The following is a 14,905-nucleotide window of genomic DNA, read 5'->3' on the forward strand; positions in this document are numbered from 1 at the left end:
ATCGAAAATGGACAAAAAACGCATTTTTTCAGTGTGACAACGAACCTGTGATGCTCGGAAGCCCATTGTGACGTCACAGATACACACATTACATCACAATCGACTCCCCAACTATGACGTCACAAATATTTATGTGGCGTAATATATCACTGAATTTGAATAATAACATGATTTTTCTTAACCTTCCCAAAGAAGTTGGACAGTGTATATGGAACACAAAGAAATAGGTTGGCTACCGTATTAGCTTGAGCGTTGGATTGCGTCCTGTTGAAGATAAATACACCGATAAATAGATTCTGCAAAGCAAAAATTCCTACGCATGATTTCCTAAAATCTTTGCGAAAAAAATCATTCAACAAATTCCCATCAACTGGTTTGTTGTTCTGCAACAGAAGCAGCCGTTTTCACAAGATGGGCTAATTTTTGTTTTAGACTCATTACTACCCCCTTGGATAGCGGCAACAATGGGTAGGGAAGGTTAGGATCAACAGCTAAAGAACCACCGTCATTGTGATGCAACAATGCTTCGACTCTGATTATCAACTTGCTGGTGTGGGTTGGACACATGTGGCGGCAGAGAGCTTGAAAAGGTCGAGGTGGTGAAAAGACCAAGGCTGACATGTGCTCCACAAGACGTAGAATCACCTAATAACAATATCGTTAAATGGAAAAATTCAAACAGGGCTAAAAGGAAAGTTTCAAAGAGAAATAAATGTCTTGATGTAAAACTGCACTGCAGCGCCAACTAATACAACAAGGTCAAGGTTACCATTTCGTTGTAGCATCTGCTGTTCTTTTGACCTTCAGTCGTTCCTCTATGACCTTCATAGCCGGCTTCGTTGTAATACGGCTCAGAGTTAAGAATAAGACCTGTCGCAAATTCGAAAATAGTTTATGAAACATATTACTTAAACCGTTTGACATAAAATGCACATTCACTATACTCCCTGCAAACATCTTCATGTAAAAATCATACCAATACTCATAATTTGTAAACATTGTTAGCAGACGTTTTCTAGTTTCCGACCTATGCGTACTCATGCAAAGACAATAGTATTTCTTCCATTATTTGTTTAATCTCCAAACCCATAAGCTGGCTTCCAGACTGACTTTGGCATTAGTAGAGCGACCGAATGCCTTACCTTGAATTGACACTAAAACCTGAAGTAAATTGGAGTCTCTTGTCCATTTCTCGTTGCCCTGAAAAATGAACATGCTTTGTACTGGATAACTAAAAGTTGACTGATTATGTCACAAGAAATTATACTTTGCCGTGACAAAAAATATTGTATAAATGAAATCTCTTGCAAGTTAAGGAAAAGTAAACTACAGCGACTAATTTAAGGTTTTACACTAGTTCTGTAGTGTTGTTTAAAATTTAAATGATTCTTGTTTTATTTCGACTTATGGCACAAAATGGTTTGATTAGCGCTTTAGTTTTCTTTATACCAACCAAGTTACTTTAACATTTGTTGTTTTAACATTTAAACTATGAAATCCAAACCTACCTTCCCCATCCATGTTCCCAGCAAACTCACACAAACTTTCCCGTCCTCGTACAGGTTCGGATTAAGTCTATGTGAGTAGGATATATAGTGGAAACGAGGGGGGCTTGCAGGGTAATCCCCAGGAAGCTGGATATCGAAGGCAAATACTCCATCCTCATATGGGGTGTTTTCCGGTCCAACAAATAAAGCAGATAATAAGTCCTAAATATCAAAGTTTTTACTATGTTTTAGTTCTTTTTAATATTGGCTGCATATTCATCGCAAACTCAACTGTCTACGCAAAAAAACACATTTCTACATGAGTAACTTATCGTGATTCTAAGAGTACTAGTTTCAAAATACATGACAAGCTAAGGGGGTTTGATTTTACAATTTTAACAGTTTTTTAAAATTAGTGTTATTGAGATCATAAAGCTATTTCACTTATCTGTAAATAGAATAAAAAAACTTATTTGTTAAGGTTATTACATTGTAGTTGAGTGCGAACGGGACTTTATTTAACTTTAAAGCTTGATTTAAAAGACTAAAAAAATAAATTTCGTTTTGCAAAAGTATTTCACCATTCTGTCTTCGAAGACTTTCACGTAAATCCCTTCAGGCAGATCGTTTTTAAATTGTTTGATGTCACGCCTGAGTGCTTTCATGAAGGACTTTTGATCGGATACCACGAAGGTATGTGTACGGTAATGATGAGATTTGGGAGCTGTGGCTTCACTCGAAAAACTAGGAAAATCTGACGAGTGAAAACACAGTTATTCTTCTATGTATTTCCTTGATTAAAAACAAAACTTCCAAAGAGCGTGTATACAGTGGATATATTGTGTTTGCAATAGTTTTAACAGTCGCTGTTTTCAACATTAGAAAAGTTTGTCAAAAAAGTTCAAACAATCTTTTATGCATGAAAAAAAAATGAAATGCGACTCCTGCTCCTTCGCTTCTAAGATATTTTAGAATTGGAATGTTGACCTCAAATTGACAGTTTGAAACACAGCATAAAGACTATAGTGTTTTGCCTAAATCATGTAAGGTACGGTAAAAATGCACTTAATTGAGTAAATGAATTGAACAAACTTCAACATCCTGTGAATATTCTATGAAAAACATCGCTTCGTTAAGTTTGGTATGAAAACATACAGCAGGTTTTGGACACCGGCATGACAGTCATGTAGACAGAAAACAAAAAAACCTTACTATCTAATTCATCTCCACGTGCTGAAGTATTCGGTTTTTCCTCAACACTAGGTTCGCTATCCAATGTAGAGGTCACGTGAGCAGTAACATCGCCCGCTGATTGGTCAGCTGCTTTCCTCTCACGAATCTCCGAACTGTCAATCCCGTGAGGCACTGGTTCGGGCGTTTTGGGGGCTTTCCCGGGAGTTTTGGGGCTTGGCTTCGATTCAGGTACCCGAGGCCAATCCTCCTCATCGGATCCGGCCATCTCCCATCCACTGCTATCCGAATCCTCCGAATCCAAGTCACTCATGTCCGGTGAATTCCAAAAATCTTCGCCGTCATCATCTGATCCGACACGCATGAGTTCCTACACGAATGCGAGGTCACTGATGCGTGAATGACACGTGACCCAACAATGATGGAGGAAAACTTGTTAACATTTATGAAATTTATGAAAACGCAAAATAATGCGCTTGCAATGTCAGAGTATATTAAAAGCTTCAGCCCTGAAGCGTTGATGCAGAGCAGCGATCACGGCACGCTCATCTACAAATCACAGTACGCTAGGCCTACTGAAGACGTTGTACTGAATCAGCCGGTCATATGGCAAGGCATAGACTGGAAGAATCTAGCATGCGGTGGGTTTCGAACCCACGAGAAGTGACATATTGAGTTTCCATTTCGACTTTGGAATTTCAGTAGCAGTTAAATAGCAGAAGTATATGTTGTCAGAATCTTTGAGGCGCCACACCGAAACAGCCGGTCACTCAGCATTCCCAAGCGGCAAGGCAGAAGCTAGAGAAAAATCTAGCCAGCGGTGGGATTGGAACCGACGAGAGGTGGCATAATGAGTTTCCACTCAAACGTAGCATTTAAATAGCAGCAGAAACCCATGAACTCACGTGTGGATGAACATCAGTAATTGAACCGTCGCACCATTTAACGTGGAGTTTTCCATCTGGTGTAACACGTAGTAATTCTCCTATCGCTGCATCCCCGCTCGTGTGTTCAGCTTCAGACGGACTCGAAAGTCGAACCAGAATATCCGAGATACGGAAGTTAAAATCGGGATGGTCTGATACTTCGTACACACTCATCTATGTGAGATATCGGACGTCATTAGGCTAGTGTAATGTGACGTCACTGAATTGGGTTTGTGTGAAGTCACTGAATTGGATTATTGTGACGTCATTGAGTTGGATTTGTGTGACGTCATTGAGTTGACTGTGCATGACGTCATTAAATTAGTTTTGTTTGGGGTCATAGAGTTGACCTTAAGCGACTTTATTTGGTTGGTTTTACGTGACGTCATTTGTTGGTTTCATGTGATGTCAATGAGGTATGTGGTGACGTAATTAAGTTGGGTTTGTGCAACCTTGTGTGTGATGTCATTAAGATAGTTTGTGTAAGGTCATTGTGACGACATATTTATAGTGGTTTAAGTACTTTGTATAACGACGTCATCACAAGTATGTGACATTGAAAACAAAAGTTCAATTAACAAAATTCAACACACCTCTTCTTTTTCAAGCGCCATCACTTTGTTATTGTTTGGATGGAGACGAAACCACTGAACATTTGCCATTCTGTTGCTGCTGTCAGCTTTCAGTATTACTCCATATCTGTACATGTCTGTACCCGCTGTAGAAGTTAACAATAAAAAGTTGAAAATATACAGGCGTTTTAAACACAAAGGAAAGGTGAAAAATATCTTGTAATCCCTGCAAGGCGGCAAGTTTGTCCAGTTTTAAAGACTAACCACAATTGTATACCACAACAGAGTCGATTTTTTTAGACTTATTGATAGCATAATTAAAAAAAAATTTCTGCACAACAATAATAAAATCGATGAAAACTTACTTCTTTCGTCACACACAAAATCACCAGGACAAAAATCATTCTGATCAATGTGGTGAGCTTGGGATATTTCCTTGGATGGGAGGGATTTAGTAACAGTTCCATCTTGCCATTCTACCTCCATCTCTGTGCTTGTGGAGCAAATGTCCACAGTGACACTGTCGAAAACAGGTTGAAAGTGAAAGATCAACGCAAAATAAGAAACTAAGAGACAGAGTTGTAAGCCGGGCCTGGCTTTTTGGGCCGAGTTAGGGCTTGAGTTTCGATAAAACGGGCTTGATTTGGGGCTCATATTTTTTGCCGCTGTTTCTCAAATTATTAGGCCTAATTCAGGCTTTGCTTTTTTAATAAACAAGGGGTTTTGACCCAATTTGAAACCTGCTTATAACTCTAGTTTAAGATATGGATATTTACACTAGTGGTCTTTTATTACGGTTTTAACACAATAAGAAACTTATCACAATTTGCGGACTAAAGACACAAACAGTTGTTTAAACAAGTAAACTATAATGTAATGGATAAGATATCAAATCCTAAAATAGAAGATGACTGTATAGATGTTAATATTGAAAAACACTAAATACAACTATCTAATAATTGCATTTCGGCTACTGATATTTCGACGTCCTATGAAGGTTGCCTTAATCAAGGCGAATAACGCCCAAATCTCAACGCATATTACAAAGAGTTGAAACAATGTCCTTTACCTCAGTGTTCACCCAACTTTAAGTTCAATCGAACAAACTTACTACTGGCCCACGTGATATTCGACTTTATGTCCCACTTGTCTCGTGGATGAAGTGCTCGTGAGGCAATGCGGGTGAAAAGCTGTGAGCGCCTCTAGTGGCGTACAATCACGGAAAGCTTGTCGCAATGCATAGGCTGGATTCGAAAAAGTCAACTTCAACTAAAAACACCAAACAAAAAGTCCTTTAGTTTTAGTTATGATGGACATAAATTTATAACTGGGTCAGCCGTGAAGCAGCCATGCAGACCAGCGATCACAGAACACTGGTATAGAAATCACAAAAGGGCCTGGTGTAGTATGATTCTTTGGTTTTAAGTTTGCCTAGAAACTATACATCTAGTGTTCCCAATGCTCTTTTATTTGAAAATTTTACAAGCTCACAACATGCTATTTTGGGTTGATGGCTTATAACAGTGGTTCTCAAACTTATTTTTGTTGCGACGCCTCTGGAAAAGTTTTCTGGACTTGTGACGCACCAGCAAATAAAAGTTAATGAGGAAACTTATCAATAAACAGTTAATTTAAATCTATTAAACAGCACTTAGAGAACAATTTTAGCCTAACTGTTTTTCGACAAAGTTATAAAACTGCACTCAACACTTTCAGTGCACCCGGCAATCACGTGCGGGCTTTTGTTAATTGTTTCAATTATTGCCCACAATTGCATTGTCTTGTCTGCTGCAAGGTCTCAACAGCATCAATAACGAATTACAATGAAAGTAATGTTTCAACTTACGCACAATATAAACTAATGCACAAAAATTTACTGCTGCAACTCATGCACAATAATCACTTAAAACTTTAGCTAACAATTATACGTTATAACTACCTCAAGCCCAGAAAAGTCGCCTTTGTTACATTGTTATGAAGCAAGACTCCGTTCACATAATCAAGTTTAATGCCCGCGAAGCGTCGCCCCAGACACGCGCCTATCACGCACTTGCTGCTTGTACTGTTTGGTCTCGACGTACATTAACGGACAGCCGCATTTTTGATCAAAACTTTGAGGTAAATTTACGTCAATCATCACTCTGCGCAAAAAGTATTTGGACGTAGATGTACGTCAACAGCACTGAAACCTCATTTTTATGAGATAAACTGAGTTCAGCCATGAAACGGAAATATTCTGCGACGCCCTTGGAAAATTGAAACGACGCACCAGGGCGTCGCGACGCACAGTTTGACAACCACTGGCTTATAACATAATGACTATCGGAATTAGCATGTACAAGTTTCGAATAGACCTTCACTATCAAGTACAAAATGCAACAAATAAAACGAAAATGATTTCACCTTAGCAAGCTGTTCAGGACTGAGCTTGAATTGCTTAAGGAATGGTTCAGTATCTTTGCGTGAAATCCACACTCTGAAAATACAAAATACAGTGTCTAGTTTGCAGTTGTAAAATACTTCACTTATTGCACTGTAAAACCTTTTTTTAAATATTGTTTACCTCAAAAAGTTGATAATGTCAGTTAAGTCATCATCAGCAGTTTCCACATGTTTTGCTATTGTTGCTTCATTCTGAATGAAAACATTTACTAAGCAAATTATGCAACACCTTATGGCTTGATAAAAACATAAGTGCCATTAAGATTGTGTATAGCAAAGTTTTTGCACCAACTATAATCACTATGATTACAAACAATTGAAAAATGTCTATTTACTACTTTTGCAAGATTAGCTGTAATGGATTTAGCCATGCTACCAGTTGATTTAAAGAAAACACATGATGAAACTACAAGAAAGGCTAGTACAGCACATATTGCTATAACAGTACCTTGAGTTAATTGACTACATCTATTAAAGCAATTGAAAAAATCTTAGCAAAATTAACCCCATAATTTATGTTAGTGATTTATACTTGTCGTACAATTTGTTCCTCGCTTTCATTTGTGTTCAAAACCACTGGAATATCTTCAATAACTTCTGTGGTTGAAACACTACAAACATATAATCCTTTAATTGCCACTTGTACCAGCTTAAAAAACCTTTACAAACAACATTTCCAGATAAACATTTAATTACCAAGCACCACACAAAGCTTTTTTTTAATAACTTAGTTTTGCTTTTTGTTTGAAAAACATCATTTTGTCCTGTACCTTGGGTCACTGTTCCTTCTCGATGTTTGTTGTGGCAGCCCTGTATCGCCACCTACTGACATGTTATCCTCTTCCTCTTCAGTTTGACTTCCTTGCTCCGAGGCTTGAGATGAATCATCTGCTATGGAAAAAATCGAAAAAACAAACAATGACCTTAATTTTGGTGATAAACTCTGACTCAAATGTTTCAATTTATTGAGCATTAAGATAAAATTGTTCATCCAAATTAGGGCCCAACACAACTGGTAAAATGGAAAATTACCTTTAAAAGTTCACAAAGAACCGTATTATTACCGTTTAATTTTTTGGGATTCTTTGATGAGCGCTCACTATTTTTTGCATTGGACATCCTTTTCCTGAAAACACAAAATTGATTCTTGATACACATTTGTCATTCAACAACAAAAACTAAATGGCTTTCACTTTAATAATTTACAAAAAGTCTTTTGTTTCCTGCTTTATGCAGCCTGATTGTTTTCACAGGCAGAAACACATGGGTCCTCAAAACATGCAAACTTCTACATTGACCCACCAAAATGCCATACAGTAAACCTGAGGTAATCTGGACCGGTTTGGACTCAAAAAATTGCCCAGATTAGGCAAATATCCGAATTAACTGATGTCGATTAGTTTCAACCACATTACAAATCTTATTTACCTAAATTTTACCAGAATTAGGCAAATATCCGGATTAACCGAACACGGTTTAATCAAGGTTTATTGTAAACCAACTATCACAGGGCCTATTCAAAAACGTTTTTAAATCACCGATTTGCTCTTCTTGATGCAACATTTCTTCGTGTCCTCTTCTTCTGATGACCTTTGACCTGTTGTGAAAGTTGTACAACATCTTCCGTTGTTAACTTATATTGGTATCTCTCCCCGATGTGAACATTTCCAGTCCAAAAATGCATTAAGCGGTTCACTCTTCAAACAAAAAAAATGTATACATTTTACACACCTAAATACACATCAGCTGCAGACAGTGCACACTGTTTCGACCTATAAGCGCTGATCAGTGGAGCAACTCGGTGTTTTTATGTAAATACACTTACATATGTTATAAAATAAAAGCTGGTTTTATGATAAACTGATCTTTTCTACAATATTAAACTAAATTGGTGCGTTTTTTATTTGGTGCTTTTAATTGGTGCTTATCAATTGGAATGGCTGAATCATCCAGCGTAAACACATGGTCGTTTCATTGGTGAATAATATGATTTATCATTAGATGGGTTTGTAAACTTACTGAGATGTAATCTCCAAAAACTCACAAAAAATAAAATGAAAGCTAAAAAAACAAAAGAGGACATTAATGTTGCAAAAAAGACTAAAAATTGTTTTGCTATTGTTGGAAGAAAATGTGAGAGTATTGTTCAACCATGATAGTTGTAATAAAATGAACTAACTTTTTCAACAATTTTCCTGCAATGACTGTGGGTGGTGTCAGACCTTCGATAAACTTTAAGTTCAGTTCCATGGCATCCCAATCCATCATGAGGTCAACATCTAAATCTGCCAAAAAAATGGAAAATTTAACTTCCCCAGCAGAGCAAAACCTATAAAATTCTATACATGACTCTAAATCCAAGTGCTACAACACAAAACTGTGCAGAGCATTGTTTTCTGCACCTTTTTAAATCTTAGCATGGTTTGTTACTGGGCTTCGAGCTTTAAAAATGAAAACAGAAAATTAACAACAACCACAATAAAACATGAAAACTAAAGTATAAAGTAGTACAAACGTATTTTGGGTTCTTTGAATGTTTATACTGCCACTGAACCAAAATTGTGTCAAAATGCAGCTCATTCAGCAATCCCACCTTTAAAGTTAATTTTGATATCAGCGGGATCATCACTGTTAGTTCCTTGGTCTTTTTGTTTTGTGACTCCACTTTTGTTGGTGGCAGACTCGAAGCTTTTCACTTCTGAGAATGACCTTTGGCCCCACATGACCTTCAACCCATAAAGAGTGACCTGAGAATAAAAAAGGCTTAGTTTACATGTCAGTATCAAAAGTATGATAAAATTTATGTTCATTTGATTGTTATACTAGACCAGGGGTCACCAAACTTTTTTCAATGCAGGCCGGATAAGTCTAACAATGATTTGTGTGGGCCGCATAGTTTACATGCCCTAGCGCCGTCTTTCCAAACTTAACCAGCGAGGCAATTTTTATAGGGGCACTAAGATAGTTTGGTGACCCTGCACCAGAAGACAAACAAATTTAAACATGGTGGATAATGTAAAATAAGAACTGTTTTAATATTGAAGAAGAGTGCGTGTACATACATTTCATGATGCTATTTTTTGATTAGCTGATTTAGTTCATTACCCAAGATGCTCAAAAGCACAAGTTTTAGGAGGTGTAAATTTTAACATGCTATACCATGTTTAACTATTTGCTTGCATTAAAAATCTTTCTTTGATTAAACAATTATTGTTTTTTCCAGAACAATAAATAAACCCTATATAATATATGGAAATGCATGTGACAAGCAACACAGGTGCATAGATTTTTTTCAACAGCAACTAAACACAATTCATGCAAGACACTTTAACCTTTAAATGTCTCTCCACATCAATATTAATGAAAACTTCCAACCTGTTCCACAATAACTTTGTATCTTGATTTTGGTTTAAACTGTACAGTTTTCTGTTCATCCATCCATATTATGTCTTTAAAAGCTTTTGTTGGGCCACTAAGCACCTGGCCAGGATAATATCCACAATCATCATCAAAAAATGAGCCCTAAACCAAAGCATTGTAAACACATGTTAGTTACAGTATTTGTCATGTACTATACCTGCAATATCTCAACAAACAATATTGTTTTCAAAAAAAAAAAATGGATTATCATAAAACAGCCAATAACATTTTTAATTGATTTTAACCTGTGTGTTAAAAATGTAAAGTTGTGTTGTGGCAAACAGCCTAATTGCACAAACAAATAAAGGAATGGTTTTCAACTGAGAAAAATACAAGCAATGCTAAATGATTTTTTGCTCCTAATATATAATAAGACAGCAATGACATTGCCATGACATCTATTCCAGACGTTTCCACCAAACTGTTGTGACTTACTTCATCGGTGACATGAGGAAATTGATCTTCCAATAACTCACATCCTTTTGAGTCCAGGGGAATTTGCCCTCTGTTAAATCAATTGAACAGATAAACAGCACTGAATACAAGTAATTTGGATAAAGTTGGGTGTGTTTGAAGTGTTAAGAACTGATAAGGGGTGACGAACAGTTTGCTAAAATTAGCCTAAATTTTTACGAAAACCTGGTAGACTTCAATTAGCCATATATGATGATATAAATCATAATCGAAAACATCAAAGCGATTTTCTTTTTGAACATGTTAATCATACAAATTGGCACACATATTTAAACTAAAGAAATATAACAATTTCACTTACTTTGCACCATTAGGAAACACAAGCAACAAGCCAGAGTAGACTCTGACCACACGACCCAGCCATGGACCAAATGAAATGTTGTCACCAGGCATAAAAGGCTGTAATTAAAACATGCATAAGCTACAGTTAGTGTTTTGTGACTTAAGCTTTTTTTAAGTTTCTGTTTACTTTATCATGTATATATTTGTACAGAGAAGTCTAGTTAATCACACTGAGGTTAATTCCATAGGAATTGTAAATGACAACGTTTGTTATTTGTTGTCAAATCAAACAAGTAATAGCACATGTAAGTTGGCAAATTACTTATCCAATTTACTGAATTTGTATTTAGGCATATACCTGCATGCAGGGTTTTTTAAGGTTTGGTTTGGGTGACCGCTAAGTAGTTTTAAGAGACCGCAAGTGTTCATTTAAATACCAAAAAATAGCCATATTTGCAAAAAATAGCCATAAGTCCAAATTTTGGGAAACCGCTGGAGAAATTTGGGGGACCGTTTCGGTCCCCCAAAACACCTTAAAAAAACACTGCCTGCATGTATGCATTTTGACAAAACCTTAAACAACAAACCATGACTATATGCTGTACAGTCAACACAATATGGCAGTGCGTTAAAACGAGAAATGTTTAGATATCTTTTTTTAACCTGAAGTGCTTTTTTACTTTGCACCAGAGAAGACTTGTATACAAGTTAGTATTTATTAAACCTAAATACATTTTACTCACATTAACAAAACGCAGTGTGTTTGCTGATATGTTGTTGATAGTTTTTGAAGTTCCAACCACCATAGCATTGCATTTGACATCAACTTGCACAACAGTTCCCAACTGAACATAAACAGCATGTTAATAAAATGCCCAAAATAGTAAACTTTACAAAATAACAGAGTTTATTTAAAATAAGTCTTTACCTGTTTTCCATTCTTTTCCCTCACAACATCACAGGGCAGAGCAGAGCGATCGACTAGCTGAAGCTGTAATTGAAACACCAAAAATACAATTTTAGACCAAAAACATTCATTAGTAGTTGCATTAATTAACAGGAAACTTGACTATTATAACCCATGTTTTTGGTGTTTTTGCTATTTTACGAAACTGTTTAACAATGACAATGTGATGAAGTGACAATACAAACAAATTTGACTTGACTTGCAGAGACAATATTACAATGAAAAGGACAAATCCATAACCAAGCTTAACACTAGAAATCACAAATATTTCATGGTGTGTGAACTGTTGGGGGTTTGCAGAAGTTTACACAGATGTAGCATTATTTTTTGGCAGTTTTTTACTCAATAACTGGCAATGCAGAATACATAACCTAAGTATAAAAATGTGTGTACTTTTGATTCATGAACTTTTTCATGTTTTCCCTCAGGATACCATGAGAGTCGGACAAAACCTTTTACCAACTCATCACCATCATCAATATCATAATCAGAATCAAATTCATCACTTTCCATATCTAAACAAAGATTAACAAATTAGTTAGACACAGAGACAAAAATTTCATTTACAAAGTTTATTAGGTGTTATGTCAAAATAAAACTTGCCTGGCGTTTGGTCAACGATAGCATAGCGGATTTTTCCGTTTCTTGACTTGCCAACCACAAGATCTTCTGGGAAAAACTTGGGCTCCATATTGCAACAGTCAAAAACTACACACGTTAATTCACACAGCCAATCAGAAGAATTATATTACAAAATAAATGCCAACAAAAAAGCTGTAATAAAGCTGGCAACAACAAAAATATAAGCAAACAATTATGAATATGAACAACCGGGTAAGGCGTTCGATATAACAAACATGCGTCGAGTCGACAGCGCGTGGTGGAGACGTAAAATTGTTTGCGGCATTTCCCCTCGTCACGCCGCGCGTATGTTTGTCAAAATATTACAGAAACTGTTTATTGTCTGCCTGGCTGTGCTTGTGTATTGGGTAGAAGGCTGATGTAACCATATGGTGTTGTTTATTATACATTAACTGTTTTCTAGCCTGCGCTAATGGGTTGAGCTAACTTTGGTTTTAATGTGATGTTGTCTACTTGTTGGATGTCTGCAATACAAAATACGATGAATTAAATTTACGCGTTAAGATTTAACTGCTTAAGTACGACCAAAACAGTTTTAACACAAGACGAACGACCCACTATAAACTCATAGACGCTTAAGAAGCAGTAGCCAAGCCTCGATGCTGGCCCCAAAAGGGTTTGAAACAGTTGGGTCCAAACTGAAGCCATTATGATGCAGTGTATTTCCTCAGTTGCAAAAATGCACTTTCTGCAAGTTCAAGTAATAATCTTATTGCAACACTTTGCAAAAAGGAGGTTCTTAACTTATTTTTTTCATTTACCTCTTTACCTTCGGATATAAACTTAAAACTTACCTCGTTAATTTACAAGAATTCGAGTTAGATGCTTTTTTAAACCAAAAGGATGAATAGCTGTGGATTTATATATATCGTAAAATTAAAACAACAAAGCTTCTTTATATCCTCACTTACAAGTATACTTGTTTGTTGCAAGTAAATGTTAGTAGCCTTACTTCATTGTCAACGCATCCTCTTTTCTTTCGTTTAGGCCAGTGGTTCTGAACCTTCCACTAATTGCGTAGGCCTACCACCTGAAAAACATACCTAAAGCATGCAAAACCTCATTAACCCATGGTTGAAAATCTGTGCCTAATAATCACTTCTTCAATTCGGAAGCATTGGAGTTTAAGCACGGGCAAAATCGTTTATTAGCATCACCCAGCGCACGCTCATGTACGCCAAAGTGCACACTACGAAACTATCAACGATAAAAAACGACCATTGATCTGTATTTGAAAGTGTGACCTTCAGCATGTAGACGACACACCCAAGCAGTTATATTTGGGAACGCCCGAGCTATGGGCAGGGGCGTCCTTTACAGAATGGCTTACAAGGAACTGGAACCTTAATGGAGGCAGTTAGGTCACATTAGTGATGCTTTATTGTTAATATTATCAAGCAGACAGCTACACGAAAAGCATACTTGAAGAAACGCTAGGCTAAATATGGTTGACGGAGCAAATGGTTGAACTATTATGCAACACGGTCGGTAGGAGCGCTAATTAATATGGTGAACTGGTAACTTGCAATGCAGAATTAAAGCAAAAAATAATAGCGCCAATTTTAAATCTAGCACCAGTGCAGGACGACAACTCAAAGCTTCCCTGGTGTGAGAGAGCACCATGCAGTGTTATGTCTTGTCAGAGTGAAGTGCCCGGGAGAAAAAACGTCCGAAGTTACTTAAGAGTAAAAATCATGCGCTTACAGGTCTGGTCACAACACGTAGATATTTATATAGGTTTGGTGGCGATTCGAAAAAATCCACAAAAACACGCACAAGAACAGCTGAACGAAATTCAAGTAACATTTTTTTCCACGACGCATCAATTACTTTGCGCTAACTTGTCGGTATCGTAAACGCAGCTAGAGAGAGACAGAAAAAGCGTCACTTCTTTCGCGACACAGTGTTCTATCGACATAGTGACGCCACAAACCGCAATTAGGGGGCACTAACAAAGCGCGACATTTACACATAAAATGATTGAAGTGACCCCGCTGTCGGTTCAAGGTCGAAACGAAGTGACGGTGCTTGCTGCTGACGTCAGTGGTTGGTCAATTGACGTCATAGATGCTGACGTCATAAGGAAGTAGGCGCGCAGGTCGGTTTATTTCTTCTTTCCGCCTTTCAAAAAACTTCGACGCTTCTTCGATTTCGGGCTCGAGTCGTTAAGGATCTGCGGGGAGAAGATAGATGTGTTTTTTATCAGTGTTTCCCAAAGTTGAGTTGCCTGTTTTTGTGATGATGCCATCTACTTCTTAACTTAGCTTCGGAGGGTTTTTAAGTAAAGCAGTTGTTAATTGTTATGCATATCCATGGGTTGCGAGAAACCACAAGTCAAATTTTTAGAAGTATTCGGTCGCGTTAAAAACATTTTGGGAAGCACTGGTTCAGCTTAAATACAGGCGCTCCAGTATTTTTTCAGTAAAATGACAATGTCTCAAGAATTCGTTTCATTTTCTTTTTTTCACGCAACAAATAATGAAAAAAGGGGAATACCCATCA

At 37.0% G+C, this 14,905-nt stretch overlaps 2 protein-coding genes across 4 annotated transcripts in view; both read right to left on the reverse strand.

Annotated features, from left to right (window-relative positions):
* Positions 1 to 63: 63 nt before the first annotated feature.
* On the reverse strand, positions 64 to 12,542 carry LOC145238278 ((E3-independent) E2 ubiquitin-conjugating enzyme UBE2O-like). 3 transcript variants are annotated; one of them, XM_080101410.1, is made up of 25 exons: positions 12,365 to 12,542; positions 12,155 to 12,276; positions 11,723 to 11,785; positions 11,538 to 11,639; positions 10,814 to 10,911; positions 10,474 to 10,543; positions 9,994 to 10,140; positions 9,212 to 9,365; positions 8,798 to 8,903; positions 8,157 to 8,315; positions 7,683 to 7,744; positions 7,389 to 7,506; positions 7,151 to 7,229; positions 6,740 to 6,810; positions 6,580 to 6,652; positions 5,288 to 5,445; positions 4,542 to 4,696; positions 4,198 to 4,322; positions 3,584 to 3,778; positions 2,700 to 3,048; positions 2,069 to 2,241; positions 1,509 to 1,709; positions 1,143 to 1,200; positions 770 to 870; positions 64 to 645 (listed from the first exon to the last, which is right to left on the reverse strand). In XM_080101410.1, exons 1-25 carry the CDS (start codon positions 12,450 to 12,452, stop codon positions 367 to 369), a joined length of 3,306 nt encoding a protein of 1,101 aa, XP_079957536.1. In that variant the 5' UTR covers positions 12,453 to 12,542; the 3' UTR covers positions 64 to 366. The 3 variants fall into 3 exon arrangements, with proteins under 3 accessions (XP_079957536.1, XP_079957544.1, XP_079957528.1); XM_080101418.1 differs by having other exon boundaries at positions 7,160 to 7,229; positions 7,389 to 7,509; XM_080101402.1 differs by having other exon boundaries at positions 7,389 to 7,509.
* A 984-nt stretch (positions 12,543 to 13,526) lies between these two features.
* The window catches only part of LOC145234003 (spectrin beta chain, non-erythrocytic 1-like), a 52,162-nt gene continuing 50,783 nt past the window's right edge, over positions 13,527 to 14,905 (reverse strand). The window contains exon 50 of the mRNA XM_080098795.1: positions 13,527 to 14,576. Coding sequence (XP_079954921.1) covers positions 14,508 to 14,576 — 69 coding nt within the window. The 3' untranslated portion in view covers positions 13,527 to 14,507. The remainder of the gene's footprint in view (positions 14,577 to 14,905) is intronic.

The sequence above is a fragment of the Phallusia mammillata genome, chromosome 1, assembly GCF_965637545.1.
Source record: "Phallusia mammillata chromosome 1, kaPhaMamm4.hap1.1, whole genome shotgun sequence".
Classification (NCBI taxonomy): Eukaryota; Metazoa; Chordata; class Ascidiacea; order Phlebobranchia; family Ascidiidae; genus Phallusia; species Phallusia mammillata.

Excerpts from the sequence above, each read along its gene's own strand:
- LOC145238278 (XM_080101402.1), bottom strand. The coding sequence starts at position 12,452 with ATGGAGCCCAAGTTTTTCCCAGAAGATCTTGTGGTTGGCAAGTCAAGA. Across the intron at positions 11,786-12,154 it reads AAAAAGTTCATGAATCAAAA|CTTCAGCTAGTCGATCGCTC; the intron begins GTACACACATTT and ends TTTCAATTACAG. Across the intron at positions 871-1,142 it reads GGTTTTAGTGTCAATTCAAG|GTCTTATTCTTAACTCTGAG; the intron begins GTAAGGCATTCG and ends AATTTGCGACAG.